This window comes from Schistocerca serialis, chromosome 1 (assembly GCF_023864345.2).
Source record: "Schistocerca serialis cubense isolate TAMUIC-IGC-003099 chromosome 1, iqSchSeri2.2, whole genome shotgun sequence".
Taxonomy (NCBI): Eukaryota; Metazoa; Arthropoda; class Insecta; order Orthoptera; family Acrididae; genus Schistocerca; species Schistocerca serialis.
Window position 1 is genome coordinate 1045423380 of NC_064638.1, and position 27869 is coordinate 1045451248.

General features: G+C 42.2%; 1 protein-coding gene across 2 annotated transcripts in view; it reads right to left on the bottom strand.

Moving 5' to 3' along the window:
• The window catches only part of LOC126414704 (beta-arrestin-1), a 507073-nt gene that overhangs the window by 18231 nt on the left and 460973 nt on the right, over positions 1 to 27869 (bottom strand). For both annotated transcript variants that reach the window (XM_050083370.1, XM_050083369.1), the window contains exons 7-9: positions 21873 to 22008; positions 16764 to 16848; positions 12262 to 12334 (exon numbers count right to left, since the gene is read on the bottom strand). In XM_050083370.1, the coding sequence (XP_049939327.1) occupies positions 12262 to 12334; positions 16764 to 16848; positions 21873 to 22008 (294 nt within the window). The remainder of the gene's footprint in view (positions 1 to 12261; positions 12335 to 16763; positions 16849 to 21872; positions 22009 to 27869) is intronic.

A 27869-nucleotide genomic window follows, 5' to 3' on the forward strand; every position in this document is an offset into this window, starting at 1 on the left:
TCATTTTTAGCTATGTATCTGGATACTTCCAATCACATAATGTAGCTAAGCAAAACAAAGAAAATTAAATATATGGAAGTCATAAATGAAAAACACCAGTTTGCTTTTGTTCTACAATATTACTTTTATTGCTAACCGGTTTTCGGCTTACAAGGCCATCTTCAGACATTCAGTAAATGTGTGAAGATTGCCCTGTAAGCCGAAAACCGGTTAGCAATAAAAGTAATATTGTAGACCAAAAGCAAACTGGTGTTTTTCATTTATTATTATAATGTTGTTCTACCAAGAACCGACAGAAGATTCTGTTAATATGATATGGAAGTCACATCAGCCCCTGTTCAAATATTGACTTAAAAAGTGCTGGAGGCAAGATTGCTGCTTACATCCCATGCGATGCATTCCTGGCCTGAGGTGCAGGAGTTGGCGGTCGTGTGTGCGTGCGGTGTGCTTGCTTGCTCTCTCTCTCTCTCTCTCTCTCTCTCTCTCTCTCTCGTGTCTCTGTCTGCAACTTGACATGTCTCATTCAATGTAAATAGCGATACGTCTTCTCCTACACTGTTGATATTCCTATCTGGTGTTTCCATTCTTTGATTTTTTTTCTGAACAGCATTCTTCCACCCTCCAACCCTGTGATTTTTTTTTCCTTTGTTGCTCTAGTCTATAGCAATCCTCTTCTCAGGGTCCAATTCTTTCTCTACTTTATTGTTGATGCTGCACCTAATGCCTCAGATTCTTTCCTCTGAAATTATAACCACATTTATTCCTATTGATCCCACTTAATCCCTCATCCTGGCGTACTTAAGACTTTTGTTTTCCACACCTGCCCATGCCACATGAACTTTTGATCCTTGACCTAACCCCCCCCCCCCCCCCCTCCTCTCTTGGATTACCGGTCATCGTTCCTTTTCACCCATGTTTCTGCACGTTTTTAACGTATTTGTGCACAGTTTTACATGGTTTCCCACAATTTCATGTATTTTTGCATATTTGTATGTATTTTTACATATCTGTGCATATTTTTGCGTATCTGTGTGTGTTTCTGAACGTCTTTATGTATTATTATGCACCTACATGCATCTTTTCACTTAGCCAGATCCTCTCACAATCAGAAACACCTATTTTGCCCATTTCTGCATCATTTCGATTTTTCTTTACACCATTCCTGCTACAATGGACCCTTGCTCCATCTTTCTGCACCAATTCAGAAAAGTATCCCTTTCCCTAGCTGAAACGCAGTCCCACATCCTGTTTCTCAAATGCTGCCTAAACCACGAACCCCCCCCCCCCCCCCCCCAAATAACCTAACTATAAAGATTCCTTTCTCTGGATCCCACCCCTACTTTCACAATGCAACTTTTCAGATGCCACCAATCCCTGGTCATCACAAACCTGGTACTGCAAAAAACACATCTCCATGGCACAGGCATCCCACAACCACCTCTGCTCCCTCCACAAGATACTACATTCTGCAATCCTCACTCCATATGTCGCATCTCCAAAATTGAATCCCTTGTTCTCCAGCAGCCTGAGGGGTATTCCAGACACCACCTCCATAAATTATCCAATTTGCTGACAGCCTACTACCATCTCAGGGCACACTATCTGACGTCTATTGTATCCACAGTGTTCCTCCTCGTCCACCCCTCATAGCAGCTAAACCCTACCTCACTGACCTTTTCAACTTGCCACATCCCCCAAACTCCCTACCAATTCCCCACCAAATCCAGACACAAAACATACCCATAACACTGTTGTTAACCTTCCCACCAACACCCTCAACTCCACAGATGTTTCAGTACTATCCAAAGGCCTCAACTTTAGTCCTACACCAAAATTTAACCATGATGGACTTGTCAAAAACCTACTCTCCTCCTCCCAGTTCCTGCAATGAAAGCACTTCTTTGCCACCAATCCCTCCAACCAAAATCACTGTAATTCCAACACTGAACCCTGCCTCTTCCTATTCGTACCACCATCCAACCGTGATAAACCCCCCCCCCCCCCCCCCCCTCATAACCACCTGCTGGACACCTTCCAGGAATTCCTTATCTCCAACTTAATCTCACCATCCTTCCCAAGGTCCCTTCCTCAAAACACCAACATTTCAGTAGAAGAAAAAACAGTCAAGTACAATCTCAAAACAAATCATGATCACCTCACCTCACCTGCAGACAAGGATTCCACCAATGTTGTTGTTAATCAATGTGATAACCTGGCAGAAGGCCTTCGCCAATTATCTGACTCTTCCAGCAACAAACTTTGCCAGAGTGATCTCATCCCAGAAGTCCAACACAAACTCCAATTTCTGTGTAAAACCATAGGCCCTCCCCTTAAACCATTTCCCCCCTCACTCCTATGACACCATGCACATCCACCTTCTACATGCTCCCCAAAAACCACAAACTCAACAATCATGGACTACCCATTGTGGCTCGCTATTGCGCCCACTGAAAGAATTTCGGCTCTCACTGACCAATACCTCCTCCCAATTGCCCGTAATCTAGCCTCCACATTAAAGGCCCAACCAATTCCTTCATAAACTCCCCACCAACCCCACCCATTTACTTCCTTGGCCTCTAATAGTCAGTGCTGATGCCACCGCCTCATACAACAACATCCCTCATGCCCATGGTATTACCGCTGTTGAACACTACCTTTCCCATCGTCCTTCAGAATCCAGCCCCACTACCTAATTCCCCACACACTTTACTAACTTTATCCTAACTCACAACTACTTCTTATTTGAAGGGAGGGAAGTATGGGCACCTGCATGGCACCCACCGTCGCCAAACTCTTTGTGCACTATCTCCAGGAGACCTTCCTAGCCAAACCCTTAGTTTCGTTCAGGTTCATTGATGATATCTTCATGATGTCACCCTATCTTTCTTCCTTCATAACCTGAAGACGTTCTCTCCCACCTGCTACACATTCTCCTCCTCAATCAAGTTTGCCACCTTCCTAGATGTTGACCACCTCCTCTCTGATGGCTCCACCCACATCTCTACCAACCTTAAACCTACCAACCACAAACAGTACCTGCATTTTAACAGGTATCATCCCTTCCACACCAAAAAATCCCTCCCATATAGCTTGGCTACTTGGGGACAGTGTACCTACAGCGACAACTACCTTGTTCAGTGTACTGAAGGCCTCACCAAGGCCTTCACTGACAGGCACTATCCCCCTAATGTAATTTGCAAAAAAATCTCCTGTGCCATTTCCCCTCACCCTCCACCCATCACATCCAAAAACTAGTGACAAATGAGTGCTCCTTCAACACCCAGTACCACACATACTAGAATAACTGAACCACATCCTTCACCAGGGCTTTGATTACCTATCATTGTGCCCTGAAATAAGGACATCCTACCCAAGATACTGTCCACCACTCCTAAAGTGTTGTTCTGTCACCCATCCACCCAACCTCCACAACATCCTAGTCCATCCCTATACCATTCCCAATCCCAACCCCTTGCCACATGGATCATATCCCTGTGGAAGACGCAGGTGCAAAACCTGTCCAATCCACTCACCAAGCACTTCCTATTCCAGTCCTGTCATAAGTTCATCCTACCCCATCAGGGGCCAGGCCACCTGTGAAAGTAGCCATGTCATTTACCAGCTCTGCTGCAATCACTGCACAGCTTTGTACACTGATATGACTACCAACCAGCTGTCCACCAGATGGATGGTCACCGCCAATCAGTGGCCAAGAGCAAAGTAGACCACTCTGTGGCACAATATGCAACTGAACGAACATCCTCCATTTAAATGGCTGCTTCACTACCCGAGCCATCTGGATCCTTCCTCCACCACCAGCTTTCGTGAAGTGAGCAGATGGGAGTTATGCTTGCAACACATTCTCCACTCCTGTATTATCCCCACCTCAACCTATGGTACATACTGTCCCCACATTCTCCACCCATTAGTTTCCACCCCCTCTGTCCTATGATCTCTTCCTCATTCTCATCTCCCACCCTGCTTATTTGTCACCCTCTGCCAATGCACCCACCTGGCTTTCCACACTCCTCTCCTTTTTTGCTCCTTTTTCCCCACCCCCCTGCCCCATAACCTCCTGATGCTGCACCTGTTGGCGGTCTAGTCTCTGCACAGTCCACCAGACAGTGTTTGTCTCTCTCTCTCCACCAATAAACTATTACCCCTTCACCCTCCCCCCCCCCCCCCCCTCCAGATTGCTATTTGCATCCCAAGTGATGCTGCATTCTGGCCCAAGGAGTTGGCAATCTTGTGTGCTTGAGTGGTGTGCATATGTGTGTGTCCCTTTTACTGATGAAGGTTGTGGTCAAAAGCTGTGAGTGAGTGTCTTAATTGTGTCTGTCTGCAACTTGACGTGTCTTCTTTACAGTAAGTAGCAATCTATCTTTTTCTACATTGCTGAACACACACAGTGTGTTTCACAGTTGATGTTATACACTTCTAGAGGTTGTGGAGGGGACTTAGTGGAACAAGTTTTACACAGAAACCTATGTGCGGAAATGTCATCCAATGACACTACGGAGCATCAGAGTTATAGGCGCCAGCACCATTAAATGTATGTACGTACAGGATTATTCCGTGATGTCACGAACTTTCTAGGACAATGGAGAGGGATAAATGTGTCAATCTGAGGTAAGAGTCCCTTTACAAGAAATGAACTACTCAAAAGTTATACACAAAAACTGTTCCAATACTTCTGACAGTGGAATACATGTAGTGGTAATGTTGCTAAGATTGTAGGATGGGCAACTTTCAGGTGTGGTAATATGGACCAACACAAGAAAAAAAATATCTAGTAAACATCGGGTCTAAAACGCATATCTTAAGAGTTATGAATACTTGTTCAACAGAGGAGATGTTTTCAAGCTAATGTTTACTGGATATTTTTACTTGTTTTGGTCCATATACTACAATCTTAGCAATAACAGTCCAAGTAATGTAATCCAATGTCAGAGGTATCTGAACAGTTTTTACAAGTAACTTTCTACTCTTTTGTTTCCAGTACAGGCACCCTTGCCTCAAACTGATACATTTATTCTTCTCAGTAATCCTAGAAAGTTTGTAACAATATCATCAAGGAATCAACACTCGCATATGTACATTTACAGGTCCTGGCTCCTATAACTTTGAAGCTCTTTAGTATTGTCATTAGATGACATTTTCGGACATGGTTTTTTTTTTAATGGGGTTAAAGGGCGCTCAACTACTGAGGTCACAAGCGCCCAGTCACCAGTCACAATTGTTAGAGCACATAGAATTTAGTAAAACTCAAGGGGGGGGGGGGCGGGGGGGGGGGGGCACCAGAAAGTTCTTACAAAGATGCAGATAAAATAAGTGAAAGAGTTAGATGTCTTTGGACAAGCCAGTCAAAGTAATGAAACGAAGAACACGAGCAGCTGCTCGAGCGTCATCAGCTAAAATATCCTGTAAAGTAGATGGCAGAGACAGGACAACACGAGATTGACTAAAACGGGGACACGACAATAAAACATGGTGCACTGTTAATGCATGACCACAAGGGCACTGCGGGGCTGGGTCACCGGAGAGCAGGTAGCGGTGGCTGAACCGGTATTGCCCAATCCGCAACCTGGTCAGAAGGACCTCTTCTCACTGAGATGGTCGGGAGGAGGTTGTCCAAGCAGTTGGGAACGGTTTTACTGCCCGGAGCTTGTTTCCTTGAAGTGATGAGCAAATATCCCACCACAACGACACAAGCCTCTTACAAACAACCCCACTAACATCAGATGACGGGACACAATGGGAGGCTGGCCGAGGCAGGAGGACTGCAGCCTTGGCTGCAGCATCAGCAGCCTCATTCCCAGGCACTCCTACATGGCCGGGAACCCACAGAAAGCTGACAGGAGAGCCATCATCAGCAAAAGAATGGAGGGACTGCTGGATCAGTTGCACCAAGGGATGGACCGGATATGGAGCTCCAAGGCTCTGAAGAGCACTGAGTCAATCAGAGCAGAGTACATACGATGAATGGCGGTGGCGCCGGGCATACTGAACAGCCTAATGGAGAGCATAAAGCTCGGCTGTAAATCTGGAACACTGGTCGAGGAGCCGGTATTTAAAGGTGATGGCCCCGACGACAAAGGCACAGCCGACACCATCGTCAGTTTTGGAGCCATCAGTGTAAATAAAGGTGTGACCGGCAAGTCGAGCACGAAGTTCAACAAACCGTGAGCAATACACTGCAGCCGGAGTACCCTCCTTCGGGAGCGAGCTGAGGTCGAGATAAATATGAACCGGAGCCTGGAGCCAAGGTGGTGTCGGGCTCTCACCCTCTCTGAAGGTGGTAGGGAGGACAAAATCCAATTGTCGAAGCAGGCAATGAAAGCGGACTCCAGGGGGCAGCAGGGCAGACACATACAACCCATACTGACGGTCGAGAGCATCGGAAAAGAAGGACTGATAAGAGGGGTGGTCGGGCATTGACAACAGCCGGCAGGCATACCAACAAAGCAGTACGTCGCACCAGTAGGTCGATGGTAATTCGGCAGCTTCAGCACAAAGACTCTCGACGGGACTAGTGTAGAATGCTCCGGTCGCAAGACGTAACCCCCTATGGTGGATGGAGTTGAGACGGCGTAAGAGGGATGGCCGAGCAGACGAGGCTCCCATAATACAGCTTTGACCGGACTATGGACCGATACAAGCGAAGCAGGACAGTGCGATCCGCTCCCCAAGATGAACCACTAAGAACTCTGAGGACATTAAGGGAACGCGTACAACGGGCAGCCAAATAAGAGACGTGCAGAGACCAACAAAGTTTCCTGTCCAGTGTGAGCCCTAGAAACTTAGTTGTTTCCACGAGAGGGAGAACAACGGCACCGAGATGTAAGGATGGCGGAAGGAACGCTTTATATCGCCAAAAGTTGATGCAAACCGTCTTCTCTTCAGAGAACCGGAAGCCATTTGCCACACTCCACGAGTATAGGCTGTCTAGACAACGCTGAAGGCAGCGCTCCAGGAGGTATGTTCTCTGGGTACTGCAGTAGATCGCAAAGTCATCGACAAAAAGAGAGCCTGAGACATTAGGTGGAATGCAATCCATAATTAGATTGATCGCTATGGCAAAAAGGGCTACGCTCAAGACGAAGCCCTGAGGCACTCCGTTCTCCTGGAGGAAAACGTCGGACAATACAGAACCCACACGTACCCTAAACTTTCGATCTGTTAAAAATGAATCAATAAAAAGGGGCAGGCGACCGCGTAGACCCCACCGGTGCGTAGTGCGGAGGATACCTCCTCTCCAACAGGTGTCACAAGCCTTCTCCAAATCGAAGAACACGGCTACCGTTTGGCGCTTTCGCAAAAAGTTGGTCATGATGAATGTCGACAAGGTCACAAGGTGGTCAACAGCGGAGCGGCGGCGACGAAAGCAGCATTGAACATTGGTAAGTAGCCGTCAAGATTCAAGAATTCAAACTAACCGAGCGTTAACCATGCGCTCCATCACCTTACAGACACAGCTTGTAAGAGAAATGGGGCGGTAACTAGAAGGAAGGTGTCTATCCTTCCCGGGTTTGGGTATAGGAACAACGACGGCGCCACGCCAACGCATGGAGACTTGACCTTCGGTCCAGACGCGATTGTAGGTACGAAGAAGGAAGCTTTTGCCTGCCGGAGAAAGGTGTGCCAGCATCTGAACGTGAATGGCATCTGGCCCCGAAGCAGAGGACCGGGACAGCACAAGTGCACGTTTGAGTTCCCGCATAGTAAAGGGGGCATTATAATTTTCCAGATTCAGCGAGTGGAAGGAAGGTCGCCGAGCCTCTTCTGTCTCTTTCCTGGGAAGGAAGGCAGGGTGGTAATGGGCGGAGCTTGAAACCTCCGCGAAAAAGCGGCCGAAGGCGTTGGAGACAGCCACAGGATCAACAAGGACCTCATTACCTGAAGTCAGGCCAGGTACCGAGGAGTGGGCCTTAATGCCCGACAGCCGGCGCAGGCCACCCCAGACGACAGAAGAGGGAGTAAAACTGTTAAAAGAGCTGGTGAAAGAGGCCCAACAAGCTTTTTTGCTGTCTTTGATGACTCTACGGCATTGCGCTTGGAGTCTTTTGTATCCAATACAATTTGCCAATGTAGGATGGCGGCGAAAGATGCGTAAAGCACGTCGTCAAGCACGGATAGTGTGTCTACAAGCCTCATTCCACCAGGGGACGGAAACGCGATGTGAAGAAGAGGTAGTATGAGGAATGGAACGTTCGGCAGCATTGATGATAACAGCCCTGAGGTATTCGACCTAACTGTCACAACTGAGAAAAATGTGGTCCGGAAAGATCGCCAGGAAGGAGTAAAGTCTCCAGTCCAGCTCGAAGGACGTGGGGATGGGGTGTGGTGCAGGAGACGAATGACACAGGGGAAGTGGTCGCTCGAATAGGTGTCAGAAAGGACATACCACTCGAACCGACGGGCAAGAGTGGTAGAACAGATCGAGAGGTCCAAGTGGGAGTAGGTATGAGTAGAGTCCGAGAGGAATGTCGGGGCGCCAGTATTGAGGCAGACAAGATTGAGATGGTTGAAGACATCCGCCAAGAGGGAGCCTCTCTGACAGGATGCAGGAGAGCCCCAAAGGGGATGATGGGCATTGAAGTCGCCAAACAATAAGAACAGCGGAGGAAGCTGAACAATCAGATGCATCAAGTCAGCCTGACTAACTGCGGATGACGATGGAGTGTAGACGGTACAAACAGAAAAAGTAAAGGCAGAAAGAGTAATACTGACAGCTATGGCTTGGAGTGGGGTGGTCAATGGGATGGGATGGTAATAGACATCGTCCCGAACGAGCAACATGACCCCACCACGAGCTGGAATACCATCCACAGGGGTGAGGTCAGACCGCTCCGAGATATAGTGGGTAAAAGCAATACGGTCAGTTGGGCACAACTTGGTTTCCTGGAGACCAAGGACGAGCGGACAGTGCAGGCGGAGGAGCAGTTGTAATTCCTCCCGATTAGATAGAATACCTCTTATGTTCCAATGTAACAAAGCAATCGCTAGTCAGAAAAAAGGGGGAATGAAACGGGGGAAGAGCTGGTCACCTCGACTGCCGCGGAGGGCCAGGTTTCGAGGGAACAATGCTACAACAGGCAGGAGGTGGATCCTGTTCCATCGAGTCGTCACCAGCTGCGGCCGCTTTCCTGGGTTGCGTAGGAGGGGCAGCATCATTCACAGACGAGAGGCCAGCTGAGTGCCTGGCAGCAGAGCGTCCCGGCGAAACTGAGGACGGCCGGGAGCAGCGACTCACGGATGGAGCGTCAGACGAAACGCACCAGGGTGGAGAGGGGGATAAAGACTACTTCTTGGAGGCCTTCTTGGAAGTCCGTTGAGGCACGGGGATGGTGGGCTGGACCCGAAGAAGGTCCTCACGCGCGGGGTCTGTTTTGGAACGCCGGACCTCGGAAGCCGGGATCCGGAACGTTTCCCCGATGGACGCCTGAGAAGAGGATCGCTTCTCAGGCGGCGGAGGGGAAGGAGGAGGAAGGGTGGCCCCTGGGGCAGAGGGGGCAGGGCCGCGAGGGAGGAGGATTTGGGAGGCGGAGGCATAGACCCCGGATGGGGTGAGGAAGTGGAGGGGGGACAGGATAGGGGTGAGGATACTGTGGAAGGAGTGGACACGACTGAGGCAAACGAAATTGTCAACGTCACGGGATGGAGGCGGTCATACTTCTTCCTGGCCTCAGAATAAGAGAGACGATCCAAAGTTTTTAATTCTTGAATCTTCTTCTCCATCTGATACGCGGGGCAGTCTAAAGATCTAGGCGAGTGGATGCCAGGACAATTGACGCACCGAGGTGGTGGGGTGCATGTACGTTCCTCACGAAGAGGACGTCCACGATCGCCACAAAGGGGCTCAGCCTCACACCGTGACGACATGTGCCCAAAGCGCAAACACCGAAAGGAGCGCATGGGAGGTCGCACCGGTAGCACATCACCTTTACCTTCTCCGGGAGGACGTCCGCCTCGAAGGTGAGGATAAAGGCCCCGGTGTCGATGCGACGGTCTTTGGGGCTGCGCTGGACTCGCCAGACGAAATGCACGCCTCGGCGCTCCAGGTTGGCCCCGAGCTCCTCATCAGATTGCAGCAGGAGGTCCCGATGAAAAATAACCCCCTGTGTCCTATTCAGGGCCAGATGCGGGACAATGGACACTGGGATGTCCCCTAGTCGGTCGCATGCCTGAAGCGCCGCCGACTGTGTGGCGGAGGTGGTCTTTATAAGAACGGACCCCGAACGCATTTTACTGAGAGCTTCGATTTCCCCGAAGATGTACTCGATGTGCTGGACAAAGAACATGGGCTTGGGGGTGGCGAACGTCCCCCCATCGGTCCGAGAACAGAATAAATAGCGGGGGAAGTACTTCGCCCCAAGCTGGCGGGCCTGTCCTTCCTCCCAGGGAGTGGCCAAGTGGGAAAGGGCAGGAGAACCACAACCAGAGACAGTACCTTTCTTTTTAAAAGACTCGGCCGCAGATCAACCTGATACATGTTGACGTTTCATCTGCGAAACGTCCGCACCGATACCACCCACTCCGACCAGGGGCTCTCCCCATGGGCGCCACCCAGCCTCAGCAAGGGCCACCTGGCAGGATGACCGTTGCCGGGAGTCCTGATGCCCCAAGGAGACGGGAATCTACTCCTTGGCCGATGTGGGGATGGTGCAGCTCAGGTATCAGCAGTACAATCCCTGTGATGTCAGGGGGCTACAACCTAGAGGGTACATGACGACCCCACCACAACGGGCTGGCTACCGTGCTGGATTTCGGGTGCCACGGAAAGTCCATCATGATCGTAGGCACAGATGGGGATGCACTATGGGCGTAACTTGTGCAACCCATCAGGCGTTTAGGCCCAATTTGAGGAATAGTGGGTGTGGTTACAATGCTGTTACAATGCTGAGTGCCAAGGTCTTAGTGCACTGCGGACCAGTGATACACCACGTAAGGCGTCCTTCCCCAAAAGGCTCGTACTTCTGTAGACTTTTGAAAAATGGAGGTCAAACCCCAGGGGGGACCTACTACTAGGAGGCCAAAACGGTTGAAACTCCTTTTAGTCGCCTCTTACGACAGGCAGGAATACCTCGGGCCTATTCTTACCCCGGACCCGCAGGGGGACATGTGTTCCTTGTAAAATTCAATCTATTAAATCCCTTCTAAGGCCTCAAAAAGTGCCTAATATTAATTCTGATAGGGTGTTTCACAACCTCCAGAAGACTGTAACGTGAATTTTGAAATACATTGAGTCTCCTATAAAAAACAAATTGGAGAGGAGTGTGTGTGTGTGTGTGTGTGTGTGTGTGTGTGTGTGTGTGTGTGTGTGTTTTCAATCTCGTTCATGAAGCTGTGAGGCACTCTGCATCTCTTCAGCTACACAGAGAGTGCTTATCTTCAATCCTTCCATTACAACTGAGACTTCCTTACGATAATCTAATATATAAAGGCTGTTGAAAACAAATTGAATTCCCCAGTATGTAAATGGGAGTTATTTTCTGAACACCTCTAGAGGAAGTAACTAATTATTTTCAATTTAGTTAATACTAAGTGCAATTTAACTTACGTAACTAACAGATGATACATAAAAAATGGGAACATTTACAGAGTCACTTTCGAAGTTGAGCTAACTATGGTGATTGTTTTGTCATCAAACCTGGAACTTAAACATGTCGGTCACTTATAAGAAGATGAAATCATGCTTAATGTTTAGCAGCATTGAGTCACTCATTTCTTTAAAGAGGTGATGTGTAAAACTATGATGCATTCTTTATGATAATGTAGACCTATAAATTTCAGGAGGAAAAATATTTAAAACTGGCATAAAAAATATGTAGATGCATGCAACACTATCATAATTTTCAAAACTGCTATTTCAAAGTGAGTGTGTGTGTGTGTGTGTGTGTGTGTGTGTGTGTGTGTGTGTGTTTACTGTTTCTCCTAGCTAACTGTTACACATATTTGAACTGTATTTCTTATTACAAAACACTTAAATGTTGAGTAAGGTGATAAATAATACTCAAAATTAACTGTAATTAAAGCATTATTTCCACCTTAAATGCCGGCACTTAGAATCAGATTCAGCATTCTGGAATTCTGAAAAAGAAATTATCTTTTATTTAAAAAAGTATTTTGTTTTAGCAAAAATAATTAGTCAATGTGTCCTCTGACTGCAGAGAAATGTCTCTCCATTGTAAATGCTAAATATTACATTCTACATCTTCACCTAACAGTACTGTTAAGCGTAAACAAACTGTAATCACTTACTCGCTTTCTGCTTCTGCTACAGTGCATTTGTACTGTGCCGTTGAAAATAGACAGATATCTGCAAACTGCCGCACTGCAAAACAGAGACATAACTCATTTTAAAATTATGTTACTAAAATTGAAGGCCTGTGCAGGAGTATTAAAGAGGAATTTAAAATACAAGGAATTAAGCATAAAAATAAGTTGTGCATTCCATTCAAAATATTCAGTTAGTAATTTCCAAACCAAAAATGACAACAAGCAGTAAATGTTGCCAGAAGTCTAACTTTTGACACCAGAGATTTATCCTCTCAAAACACTATGTAATTCATCGCAAAAATATTCAATTCTTGATGTTGTGAGTTAATGGGCGAGTTGTGACGCCCTGAAAATATTCCAAGTTCGGAGTTGGCGTGGCTGCACGGACCACTCGGCAAGCTGGGGCTCGTCAGCAACCACTTGGTACCAAAAATTTGCCGGAGCAAGAAGGGTAGGCCAGCATGTTGTCCAGGCCGACCGCGAGGCTGGGAATTCCATGTTGATGCTGTGTCGAGGTCTGTGCTTTGTGTCAATGAAGGGGATTTGTATGCCAGGAGTGCCAAAGATGGCAGACTTTGGAAAACCATAATGGCAGACATTTCATTTCACAGTTCATGTAAAAATTAATAATAGCAAGAGGAATAATGATATCTAAAAAAGAAACATGTATGTTACCATTATTAGCACGACGATTCTGATGGTATAATCAGATTTTCAATACCTTTATTAGTTTAAAGTTTACTATCTGACTGTAAATTAAAAAGTAACACCCAGACAGAAGTTCCCAAAATCTAAACAGTTCATCCGATTTTGTTGATCGGCATGTCTTTAGAAAGCTACTAGTGTAAACCTGAATTGCTATGAATTACAAGCATGTAACTTTAATAGTACACGAGTTATTGGTGGTCAAAGTGGCCGATTACTATTGATTGCGTCAGGCCATAAGTACTCTACAGTTACACAAAAAAACAGTAGCAGGATGCTTATAAATATGTTTATTCGTCTATGTCTTTGTTTATATCTGATATATACTATTCATGAAGAAATTGGTCAAATATTTACTGTGTTTTAGAAAGCACAGACACATTAGGCTACTGGCCTACTTTTGTTACTATTCCTTTCATATATGTTTATTTGTTTGTTTATGCATTTAATAATGTGTGTTAGAGCATGTTTATGGCCCAGCCATAGGAATATTTATTTAATTTCAAGCTATTTAAATGTAAATCCAGTATTTTGTATGTGTTTCAGTATGTTTAAGAGAGTGCATTGGCTTGGAGACATGGTGGGAGCACTCTGGCCAATCACAGTGCTCGTCACTATGGTAGGCGACTACTGAAGTCAATGGAAAGACTTTATGGAAGTGGGGGAGGAGCATCGGGTCACAGAGGACATGAGAGGGGTGCTGGACGGGAAGGTGCGATGGACGGTCACAGGAAATACTTGGAGAGTGTTGAGCAGTTTGCGCATACTCGCGGGAGATAGATATATTTCGTAGTGCCAACTTGTGCACTTTTGAGATTTCTGTGGCTTCTGCAGTGAAGACGTAGAATGCATTTAGGAGTGAATATCTTGCAAGCTATGTTGTTGCTCATAACTAATTACGTGAAGTAGGAATCTATTGTTTCCCTGTTACTCAACTTATATTTTATTTAATTGCTGGGCCATCAACACAATTGGTGTTTTGCAGTAATAAATGGCATTCTTAAAGGTACTGCTGCTATCATACTCATCATTTAAAGTTATTTCAACTCTGCGTCTGAGTGCATATAGTTGAGGACCACCACATTCTCCCCCCCCCCCCCCCCCCCCCCTCAAGCCTGCAAAGTATACCATGTTTCGTGTCAATTCACAAGCATACACCACTGAATATTCAGCACATACCATTGAATAATCCTGTTGTCTTTAAGAAAAGAAAAAAAATTGGAAGATCACTACATCCCACTGCAAGAAAAATTGTGGGCAACAATAAGTCTGCATGAGTCAGAAAGCTTTAAAATTGTGAATATGTATTACATGACATGACTGATGCAACATTCTGAACACTCTTATGATCTCTTCCTGCAACTTCTTTTTTATTTCAGATATTCCCCCTTAGCTTTCTACCCTTGTTTCTTAAATTACTCTCATTAGTAATATGTCTTCTATTTCTATCCATAAATTCCTCTGTGCAGTCCACAAAATGATCTTTGCACTGGTTGCCACTTCTTCATCTTAGGTCATATTTATTCTGTCACTTATCTGATGCAGTGAAACACTGTCATGAAGTAGGCTAGATGCTGTATATCAATCAGCATAATGTTGTTGAAAATCAATCTGACAAAGCATTTGCTGCATCAAGATTTGGATTAAATTGTGCCAATCCAGTTTAATTACTGACACGTTATTGCACATTATGAAAGCAGGCGGGATTTCTCTTGGCAACAGTAGCTGATACTTGCAAATCTGTAGCAAATATTCAACAAAAATTTATGCTTTTTTTCAAAACCAATTCAGATTAATTACATTGCCAAGAGAGGAAAGACAACAGCAGTAGTATCAACAGCAGCAGAAACAACCACAACGAAGTATCTGCATCTCATATCAATACCGACAGACAGTTTTAGATGTTAGAGAAACATGAAAAAGTCCTGTAAGCCCCACACTGGCTATTAACTGATCATCATAAGTTACCTAACACCCAAACCTCTTTTGACATACAATGTTTGGTACCAATCTGAGTGTCTGATATCTGGAGGTTTGTGTGTAACTAAAATGTGGGCAGACTTTAAAGAAGTGTAGCACACTGATAATGACTATCTGACACCCCACTCTGTCATCAGGTTCTACATATCAGATGTACCAGGCTCAAACTACCTCCAAATTCACTGGTTAACAATGTAAGTTAAGACAATAGCTCTTAACAATATTAGTAATAACCATTTCATTAGTGTAACCTTTACCTATCACAAAACACTTTGTTATCCAGCTGGATGTAATGTGTGATTAAGTGACAAAAGTCGTTGGATAGCTGGATGCAAATACACTGATAGAGGTAGTATCATGTACAAAAGGTATGAAAGGACAGAGCATTCACAGAGCTGTCCCTTCAACACAGGCAATTCATATGAAATGGTTTCCAATGTGATTATGGTTGCACGGTGGCAATTAACAGACTATGAACACAGAATGGTAGTTGGAGCTGGACACATAGGACATTCCATTTCGGAAATCATTAAGGAATTCAATATTCTGAGATTCATAATGTCAAGAGCATGCCAAGAATATCACATTTCAGGTATTGCCTCTCGCCACGGGCAATGTAGTGGCCATATCTGTTTCGAAAGTGCAGCAAAATTTGGTTTTAATGAGCTATGGCAGCAGACAGCCAACATGAGTGCTTTTGATAACAGCACAGTAATGACCTGCAGTGGCTCTCCCAGGGGCAGGGGCAGAGGCAGAGGCAGAGGCAGAGGGATGTTTTCCTCAGCCACTAATAAGAAAACCACGTGATTCCAGTGCTAGGTGTCTTGATTCTGACCTCCATTGCAGTGGTGTTAAAAGAAGGGGTGAACTGTGAGTAAGAGGGGGGTGGGTATGACAACCTTCTGGTCATGCAACATGTACACAATGACGTTGACAGAATTGTGGTGGAATGTGGTACCAACGTGACATCATCATTAACTTATTTACATCTCACATGAACTTCTGAGTTATAGCCTTTTTTTCGCATGTATCAACATCTTACTGCTTGAGGTGTCGCAAAGCAGGGTGTCATACTTTTGAACCATTACAGAGAATGTTGTAGGCATCTTCAAGCCAAATTTAGCAGTGTGTATTGTTTTAGTTTTCATGTGTCCTCACTGAGTCTCTCTTTAACTTACTTGCTACCTGAAGTAGAGATTTTCTGTTTTATTTTTCTCACACCTTATTTCTTATTCTTGATGTTGTTGTTGTTGTTGTTGTTTGGCAGCACTGTCTGATCTTTTCCTATCAAGAAAAATACTCATTTTGGCAAACGGAGGTATGCAATGACACCACTTCCTTCAACTGCTATTTGAAAACACTTTTGTGCATTAAGACAATAATAATAATAATAATAATAAACAATGAAAAGGTACTGTCTCACAAGATGATGTATGACTATGAGGAGATTATGGTTTAACGTCCCATCAATAACAAGGTCATTAGAACTGCTGCTTAATCTTAGATTGCACAAGGATGGGAAACGAAGTTGGGCATGTCCTTCTCAAAGCAAGCATCCTAACAGAATAATGAAGATGATCCAGACATGTTTCCTTATACTGCTGAATAAATAAGGAATAGTTCAGTTGTTCAATAGGCAACTGCAGTTCACAATTTTTATTTTTATACTTTGATTGAACTACAGAATATCTGATTTTGATAGTTTAAACCAATCTGATATTTCTGAACCAATACAACATAAGTGGTGCACTTAAAAATACAAGAGAAAAAACAACAACAACAAAAACCATGTACATTACCTGAAACCTTTATTTTCTTGACTGTTCTATTTGAGTTGTTGGCTATATGAACGTTCACGGCTATGTTTTCTCCATGATGATATAACTGAAAGAAAAGGCAAGACAACAAATAAATCAGTAATTATAGGCAGCAAAGAATAATTACACACACACTGTGCAAATATTAGCATAAATAACACAAAACATTAGATAAATAGCAAATTGCTGACTAATGATTTTGTATATTTTAAATCAACTTCTGTCAAACTTTTCCCTGTTGAGAACATGTTGCATCATACCTTCCCCAGAAGCTGTGGACATGTGTGACCATGCCAGCATGCCTTTCACAAAATGATTTAAGTGTGTTTACTTGTGCACTGCCTAGTTCCTGTGGAAACAAGTGATGTTTTAACAAGTACTGTCATATTTCTGATGCAATCTAACATTTTCCAGCTGTTCAGATAGAATATCGACAAGCATTTGCTTTTGCTGTCTTGTGTTGATGTTACAACTTCAATTTTTTCAATATTGACATGATGAGAAGGATCATTGTCCTCTTTTTCACAGGACAACACAATTTTGCTAAGAAAATGACATTTAGTTGTGGCTTGTCCCATTGGGTAAAACGGTGCACGCAAAAAGTTCCCCATTCAGATCTCCAGGTGGAAACTATTCAGAAGAATGTCATCAGGAAAAATAAAACTGGCATTTTATGGGTCAGGGATGGAACATTTGATCCCTTAATGAGGCAGGTAGATCAGAAAATTTAAAATGGGAAATGGATTGGTTGAAATTAAATGTAGTGGGAATTAGCGAAGTTCAGTGGCAGGAGGAAAAGGACTTCTGATCAGGTGAGTATATGTTTATAAATCAACATAAATATATTAAATCAAATTGGGTCAATGCAGGAGTAAGTCTAGGAAATAGGAACGCAGGCAAGCTACTATGAACAGCACAGAGAACACATTGTCACAGTCAAGACAGACATGAAGTCAACATCCACAACAACAGTACAAGTTTATATACCAACTAGCTCTACAGATGAAGAGATTAAAGAAATGTACGATAAGATAAAAGAAATTATTCAGATAGCTAACAGAGACAAAAATTTGATTGGGATAGAGGATTGGTATTTGATAGCAGCAAAAGGAAGAAAAGAAAAAAAATAGTAGGTGAATATGGACTGGAAAAAATGAACAAAAGAGTAAGCCGGCTGGTAGGATTTTGCACAGAGCAAATTTAATCATTGCTAACAACTATTTTAAGAATGATGAAACAAGGCTGTACATATGGAAGACACAGGGACACACCAGAAGTTTTCAGATCGATTATCTGATGATGAGGCAGATTTTGGAACCAGATTGCAAACTGTAAGCTATTCCCAGGAGCAGATGTGGGCTCTGAGCACAATTTTCTGGATGTGAACTGTAGATTAAAACTGAAGAAATTACAAAATTGTATAAATAAAGGAGATAGGGCCCAGGTAAGTTTAAAGGACTCAATATTGTGTGAGTTACAGAGGGAGCATTAGGCAACAGTTGACAAGAATAAGGGAAAGGAGTAGAGTATCAGATGAATGGGTAGCTTTGATAGATGAAAACAGTGAAGACAGCTGAGGATCAAATAGGTAAAAAGACAAGGTCTAGCAGAAATTCTCAAATATCGCATGATATACCAAATTAATTGATGAAAATAAATTATAAAAATCCAGCATACGAAGCAGGCTTAGGGAATGCAAAGGTCTAAAAAAACTTACACTGACAGGAAGTGCAAAATTGCTAAGCAGGAATGGCTAGAGCACAAATTTAAGGATATAGAGGCAGGGGAAGGTAGATACCATCCACAGGAAAATTTAAAGAGGTCTTTGGAAAAAGGAGAAGCTGTGGGAATATCATGGGCTCAAACGGAAAACCAATACTAAGCAAAGAACAGAAAGCGCAAAAGTGGAAGGCATATATAGAGGTGTCACACAAAGAAAATGCACTTTAAGGCAATAATAGTTAAAAGGAAGTGGACACACACACACACACACACACACACACACACACACACACACACACACACCAAATGACCTAATTCGAAAAAAGGCTCCAGGAGTAGACAACATTCCCTCACAGCTACTGATACTGCTGGGAGACCTAGCCATAACAAAACTATTCCACCAGGTATACAAGATGTATGAGATAGGCGAAATACACTCGGGCTTCAAGGAGGACGTAATAATTCCAATTCCAATTCACATGTGTGAATATTACAGATCTATCAGTTTAATATGTCATGGATGCAAAATACTGACATAAGAAGAATGGAAAAACTGGTACAAGCTGATCTTGGGGGAAGATCAGTTTAGATTTCAGAGAAACTTAGAAACATGTTAGGCAATACTGCCTTTACAACTTCTCTGAGAAGATAGGTTACGGAAGGTAAACCAACATTTATAGCAATTGTATACTTGGGGAAAGTTTTTGACATAGTTGATTGGGATACTCTCTCTGAAATTTTGAAGGTAACGGGGAAAAAATACAGGGCGTGGAATGTCATTTATAACTTGTACAGAAACCAGACTGCAGTTATAAGAGCCTAAGGACATGAAAGGTAAACAGTAATTGAGAAGGATGAGAGACAGGGTTGTAGAATATAGCTGATGTTATTCAATCTGTACATTCAGCAAGCTGTGGAAGACACGAAGTAGAAATTTGGAAAGAGAATTAAAGTTCTGGCAGAAGAGCTTTGTGGTCTTCCGATGACACTGTAATTCTGGTTGAAGCAGCAAAGGTGTTGGATGAGGAGATGAATGGACTAGATAGTGTCTGGAAAGGAGGATACAAGACGAACATCAACAAAATCAATACGATGTTAATGGAATGTAGTCCACCTAAATAAGGCAATGCTAAAAGAAGTGGGATTAGGATATGAGAACCTAGAAGTAGATGAATTTTGCTATTTTGGCAGTAAAGTAACTAATGATGACTGAAGTAGAGAGGATACAAAATGTAGACTGGCAATTGCAAGAGAAGTTGTTCTCACGAATGGATATTTGTTAACATTGGTTATACATTTAACTGTTTAGGTACCGGGTGATCAAAAAGTCAGTATAAATTTGAAAACTGAATAACTCATGGAATAAGGTAGATAGAGAGGTAAAAATTGACACACGTGCTTGGAATGAAATGGGGTTTTATTAGAACCAAAAAAATACAAAAGTTCAATAAATGTCCAACAGATGGCGCTTCATCTGATCAGAATAGCAATAATTGGTATAACAAAGTAAGAAAAAGCAAAGATGATGATCTTTACAGGAAATGCTCAATATGTCCACCATCATTCCTCAACAATAGCTGTAGTCGAGGAATAATGTTGTGAACAGCACTGTAAAGCATGTCCGGAGTTATGGTGAGGCATTGGCATCGGATGTTGTCTTTCAGCGTCCCTAGAGATGTCGGTCGATCATGATACACTTACGACTTCAGGTAACCCCAAAGCCAATAACTGCACAGACTGAGGTCTGGGGACATGGGAGGCCAAGCATGACAATTGTCATGCACAGTCACTGATGTTTTGTTGTCCTGTGCCATCTGTTGAACATTTTTTTGAACTTCTTTGTTGTTGTTGGTCCCCCCCCCCACCACCCAATAAAACCCCATGTCATTCCAAGCATGTGTCTCAATTTTTACCTCTCTACCTACATTATTCCATAATTTATTCAGTTTTCAAATTTATACCGACTTTTTGATTACCCGGTATTTGTCTGGGATGTAGTCTAGTAGGAAAGTGAAACAGGGACTATCAACAGTTTGTCCAAGAAGAAATAGAAGCTTTTAAAATGTGGTGCTATAGAAGAATGCTGACGACTGGTTGGTTAGCTAACATAACTAATACAGAGGTACTCATTAGAATTGAGTAGAAAAGAAATTTGTGGCACAATTTGACAAAAAGAGGGAATTGGTTTATAGGACACATTCTGAGACATCTAAGGATCACCAGTCTAGTAATAGAGGGTAGAGTGAGTGACTGTGTTTGTGTTTGTGTGTGTGTGTGTGTGTGTGTGTGTGTGTGTGTGTGTGTGTGTGTGGGAGAGGGGGGGGGGGGGGGGGTGAAAACTGTAGAGTGAGACCAAGATGCAAATGCGGTAAGCAGGTTGAAAAGAATGCAAGTTGTAGCAGTTATTCAGAGATGAAGAAGTTTGCAAGGGACAGAGCACCATAGAGAGCTGCATCAAAGAATTCTTTGGACTGAAAACTGCAACAACAAAGGAGAAACAAATTCCAAAGAGTAATTGATTTTCCAATATCAATAACTGTGACGACCCTTCTACATAAACTCGAAGTACCAACTTATACTGTCACTCACTCAATTTTAGTGTGGCAAATATACGAGTGAAGTCTTCAACCATAAGCATCTCATCCTATCATTCCACCAAAGGAAATCAATTACATGAGCAGCTTGTTTTAAAATTGTGTCTTGTTACTATATACAGTACAGCAATCATGACGATATAAAAGTGATCTCTCACAAATTTAGTAAACCTGGTTCTCCATTAGCTGGCCAGGAGAAAGGTAAGTGTGACTGTGGGCAAAACGTCCATTTTATGCATCTTTTGAAGGCTAATTTCAAGGATGTTGTGACTTTACACCCAAACAACTTTTATGTTAACTAAAGATAGTTGCAGAACGTTATGAATTTACATTGTTGACAATTCGCAGGCAATGTTTGTCAAACAACGCATAGGATCTTTCTGGGGAACATAGTAAGGAATGAGGTTTTCCGATGTACGTAATTTTTTAGTTGGTGGAAGCTGCTGGACTGGACGTCTGCATTGGGTTCCCAGTGGTAAAACTTGTAAGTTGAGGTACTGAGCCACATAGTGTGGAGTGTGGCTGCACTGATATGAGATCCTACCAGTGGGAAGAAGGCAATGTCAGTACAGTCTCCCGCAACTTCTCTAGTCTCGTCCTTTCTCCCATGTCCCTTCCCTTGTCCCAGAAGCTACAGACATCACATCACATCACATCACATCACATCACATCACATCACATCGACACTAATTTCATTGGCTGTAACAAAATTGTTTAACAATTTATAATAATAAAAGTGATTTTAAGTGCTTCAGTAATTAGGAGCAGCAATTACCTCTTTGTCCAATGATGCTTCTAAGTGCAGTTTATTTGGGCTCATCATAAATTCTTTACTAACTTCTACAGATGGTTGTTCACCCTGTTTGCTTGGTGCGTACATAATCTTCCGAATGGCGAGCCGTACTGAATTCCTGCCCAACAAAAAACACACACTTTGTTAACAGCAAATCTTAATGATTCACATACTCCTGTTACTACTTTCAGTAACTGGAGTTGTTGTTATTATTATTATTATTATTATTATTATTATTAATATTTCCTCTTTCTCTCTCCCAAACTTAACACCAAGTAATTTCAACTGGAACATACAGGATACTCACTTCTGGGTGGCATGCCTTGCATATGGGAGAGGGTAGTACTACTGATATTTGTCTGAATCACTAATTAACTAAACCACCACACACACACACACACACACACACACACACACACACACACACACACACACACACCACCACCACCACCACCACCACCACCAGTAATGACAAGTCTGTTTCATATTTTTACCTATACTAACATTTTGTTCAACACATGTCCGATACTGTGAAGCCAGTTTTTTTCCCCAAATGAACTGTATATAATGCTCACACCTAGATCGTCACACAGTTTTCTATAAATGTTTGTAATTTCTCAGTTTCCTTCAATTATTCTCGAGGAACAGGTAGTCGATGACCAAGCGTGTGGCCCATACCATGGAGTGTCAAAAACTTTCTACAATCTGCAGAGGAACAACAGTTCGTGATGATTCTTGTTTTTATTTTTTTCAGTATCTACAATTTCATTTTTTTCTGCAATATCACACACAAATGGAAAGAAATTCACCATCCTCTGATGCAACGGACCACAACAAGATGTGCCAAAGCCAGTCTCTGAACTTTGTGAACAAACTTTATCACTTCTGCTGTTTAATTCTGTATTGTCATTTTTTCCCCGAATCAAATAACACCTTACTTCAGACTGCATCTTTTACCACAACAGAAATCCACCCATGTAAGCTATAATTTGAAGCGCCCACACAGTGAGTTATCCAACTGACAATGACCACTTTTTAGCCAGTAGTCATGAAAAACTGAAGGAAACTTTATGACAAGTAACAAAAGGAATGGTGCAGTTGTTAAGTCAGAAAAATCATTCAGCAGTAGGAGGTTACAAATTCATATCCAAATGTAAAATTTCAATGTCTGGCTTAAACCATTCCAAGCAAAAGGAACAGCTCCTTGCACTCTTTCTTTCCCCAGTCCTTACCAAAGCTCAGCTAATTCACTGCTCTAATGACTTCATTGTCAATTAGTCACTACCATCTACCTACCTTCTCTTTTGACAACCTACATATGTGAAAATTGAAACTAATAAATAGATAATCTAGAACAGTTGAAAATAGGCATCTCTGAATGGTCGTCTCAACAGAAGCACTAAACACAAAACCTTCCATACAGGAAATTAATGTTAAGAGTCCTCAAGCAGCCCATACACTGAAATACTGACTACACAGATAAAAGCAATGACTCCCTGAAAGGAAGAAGTGCTGCATTGGCAATAGCTACACAATCAAAAGGTACAGAGCTTGGCTAGCTTTTGCAATGCACTTCCTTTATCAAGCTTGTTGGAAAAACGTGCTTGAAAAAGGAAGTGCATTCTGTAAGCTAGCCAAGCTCTGTATCTTTTGTCTGTGTACCTATCGACGACACAGCGCTTCTGCCTTTCTGTGAGTCGTCTCCTTTATTCCTACATAATTTGTAATTGTGACTACACAGGTATGTAGAAGTTGGCCAATTTGTTTTGGTTCTGATTCATCAATGTTCACAATACATTATAATTCTTTATGTCTCATCTTCTTTTTTTAAAATTTTGTCTTTCATCCAACAACACAGGTAATTTTAAAATAGCATCATAATCGGAGAACTTTAGCACCAGGAAATGACATCAGTATCATTAATCTATCAGTAATGAACAGTAATGTCTTTTCCTTTCAAGCCATATTTATGCCTTATGAACTGCATGAGACTACCTAGAATTAGGGTTTAACATCCTGTTGGCAAATCATCATTACATTACATTATCTAGGTACCAGTTAGTATATCCGACAGAAAGTTAAGATTTGTCTCTCCATCCACAGCCCACCTGATGGAGTGTGGCAGAGATTACTTTGGGTATTATTATTCGAAAATTCCTTCCCCATTCCGTACATGAATGGCATGCATAAATATGTCTGTCAGTAAGTCTCTTTGTGAGCTACAATGTATCTCTAATTTTACTACCATGGTCATTTCTTCTCAGGAGATGTATGTGAGAGGAAACAGCATGTATATTGTGTCATCTTTGAACAGAATACTCAAGTGGAGGATTTGTCATGAATTACACTTCCTTAGTAGTTTTCAACTGTATCTCTGGTTTCTGCTGTCCTAAGACAAATTCTATGTGGTCATGTCACTATAGATGTTGCATGTACCACACATGTAACACTTAACAATGGCACTTCCAGAAACCACCCATCATACAGTTAAACAATATTGGGTCTTCCCCATGTTTATGCACAAACCTTAATTCTTTTCTCTTCCATTGATGTTAACCTGGTAGTCCTTGCATCAAGTGCCAATCCTTTGAAGATGTTCCTACAATTTTTTGGCATTGCCACTACCCTGTATACAACTACAGCCAGCCTCATGCACAGGGCCCCTGTTAGTAGACACCCAAATCTGCAACTACAATGGATTTACTTATTTTAGTTCATGGAGTTTTGTCCAGGATCATAGGCCCATGGCTACATTTGTTTTTGGGGAGATACAGAGATTTTAAAGAATCAAAATTTTATAAAATGTTTGTTTAACAACAATAATCAGCAGCAACAAAAGCTTCTACAATCTGATGCCCTCCAGTACAGTTTCTATCTGAGTACCATTTCTCAAAAACGAAAATACAGTGACATCTGCAGAAATTCACAGTTGCAGCTGTCAGACTAATCACCACCATCACTCTGCTAATATTCTCTGGAACAGCTTTTTTATAATGTTGTCCCTTAATGACATTCTTATGACATCAACAAAGCCATAAGTCAGAACTACTAAATGTCTTCAATTATGTTTTACACAATTTCAAATTATGCTGAAGGCCAATTTAATGCAATATTTAGTGCATCAAAATAAAAATCAGAGCACTTCACAGATTGTCGGTTCTAGTTCATGCGAATCATGCACAATATATTGACTGAATGGTGTTGACAGAGAGATACAAGGGCTAAAAACATACAAAAACAAAAATCACTATAAAAATAACAAAATAAAAATTGAACAGAATGTTGCTGAAGATTGAGCACAAATGTGAAACTTTTTTTTTTTTTTTGTTTTTGTTAAGGCAACGTACACTGAAAGTTACTTTTATCAATACTTTAATATTAATTAAAAAGTGTCTTTAAATAAAGCTTGTTATCTGAATCTATGTATTTTGACTCTCTCTCTCTCTCTCTCTCTCTCTCTCTCTCTCTCTCTCTCTCTCTGCCTCCCACCTCCACTAAACAGAGCCAACTACTGTGTTAGTTGATAATGGAAACAAACTACTCACAATACCTATTATGTCACTGTGAATAAGGCTGGTTCTGATTTACAATAAATGTTAGTAATGATGGTTATAATTTCTAAAAAGGAAACCAAAAGCAAAAACTTGAATTAGAAGATGAAATCTGATGGAATAAATGTGGGTTAAAAGACTGATATGAAAACACACAGATGAAGTGTGAAATGTTAAGGTGGCAAGGCCTTCCCACCTGGTAAACTGGTCATCTCGTCCAAGTCTTTTTAGTTGATGCCAGTTTGACAACTTGCATCTTAATGATGATGGAACATTGAAGACAACACAACACCCAGTCCCCGAGTGGAGGAAATCTCTGAACCAGCCGCGAATTGAACCTGAGCCCCCCCACAAGGCATTCTGCCATTCTGACCAATCAGCTATGGAGACAGACAAGAGAGAGATAATTTCAAGCAATGTTATATTGCAGATGAACGCAACTGTTATGTTAGTTCTACCACATGAAAAGAGCACTCCAAACTGAAGCAAGTAATTAAACTGATCAAGTGCTTACAACCGATCTTAGGTTGACAAGAAGTGCGAAAAACTGAATAGAATTATACCTGTAGCTCCAGTTGCCTTTCCTCTGCCATGGGATATTACTTTTTTGTACTTATTTCAACAATTATATGCCACTTTGGCGTCTGTAAACCAGTTTAGAGAGAAGGAACCATAGTACAAGGGTGAGTCAACTATAAACAGGGAAAATTTTTTATAATTTTAAATTTAAGCTTCAGAAAAATTCGTACACATGGATTTATTTTTCTACATAATCTTCTAAATGAGAAATATTTTTTTCCCAGAGAATAGGCTGTTTCTTGATCCCGTTTTTGTAAAATGAACGTGGCTGCGACAGCAGCCAGTTGGGCATGAACACTCTGACAGCACCCGCGTTGTAAAATCTGTGTTGTCCTCTGACTGCTTCCTTTCATGGTTGAAACAAATGAAAATCTCAGGGCGATAAGTCCAGATTATGAAGCACGTGGTCTGGAACAGTCCCTGAATTTTTTGTCAAGTTTGGGCAGCTGTGTGGTATTGAGTGTTGGCATCCATCTTGCGGACACTTTCTGAAATCTGTTGTCAGTAATGATTATCTGAGCCCTACTATAGTTTATGTCAACCTCAGTAGCAATTTTTACAATTGTTATTCAATGATCATCTTCAATAAGCTGGCTAACAATGCAAATATACTTTGTCATGTTGATCCACAGGTGACGTGTTAGTTGTCAAATGTTTCTCATCCTTGTAAAAACTGTGTCTCGTGCACACACCCTAGTCTTGGACAGGGTGGTGTCCCTGAACCGTGCCAAGAGTCTATCCAAAATTTTGGAGAATTTTACACCCTATTTTTTTGAGAAACTTTATTACAATGTGCTGCACAACAGATGACAGTACCTCTTACTCTGACACTGTGATTCTGACTAAAGAAATGGTATGACAACATTCCAGTTGTGGAGTAAGTTATTGGAAACAAGGAGCAGAGATTGCACTGCTCTCCGTAAACAAAAATGGTGCTTAAAATAAAAATTCCATTTTATATTTTATTCGCCTTGTACATTCTTCTTCAGTGAAATAATTTTGGAAGATTTAATTATGGATTTTGGTCTTCCTTGTGGCATTCTCCATTCTGGTATAACTAATGAGTGAGTGTACAAACAATTTATCTCCATACTGACTTTGAGTAAGACCAAACCTTCTCTGGAGTTTTCTTCAGACTGGCAGATGTAATTTTACTTTCCAATTCAATTAACACGTCTCAAATTGTTCGCCTTACATACATGTGAGATCAGTTCTACTTTTATTTATCAACTAGGTTTTAGCTTTACTTAAATCTGTGAATAAGCTCTTCATTTCAGTACCAACTTTATAACATGTCTAACCCATCACTTACATCTGCCTTAAGCATATTTGTACAATAATAGTTAATTTTATCCATTGATATTCTACATTTCTCTGCTACACACAGGAAATCTGACGTTGAACCTGCAGGTAATATGTAATTCACTCCTTGTCACACTTGCTGATCAGAATTACCTTCCTCATTTCTTGATATTCTTTTTTGCACCTGTAGTTACCAATGTTACATAATAACATTCAGTGATTCCCTCTTCTGTGTCTGTTTGTCATCAGGATATCCAAGACATTACTGTTCCGAGTCCATTCTCCGTCTGCTGAAGGTAGTATTGAAGCAAGTACAAGATCACTTCATTCTCTGTCCCTGCCATTTGTTATAGTATTTTGCACTCAGTGATGGGAAGAAAATGATGCTAAAAAACAAAGTTCGTACAACGGAAAGACAGAAGCTCACTTGAATTCTTTTCACTCTTATTTAAATTCATCTTCACTTCACATTTAAATTCATAAAATTATTAATGCAGGAATTGTATAACAGATTCTGTTAAAACACTACTAATAGAATAGAATGAAG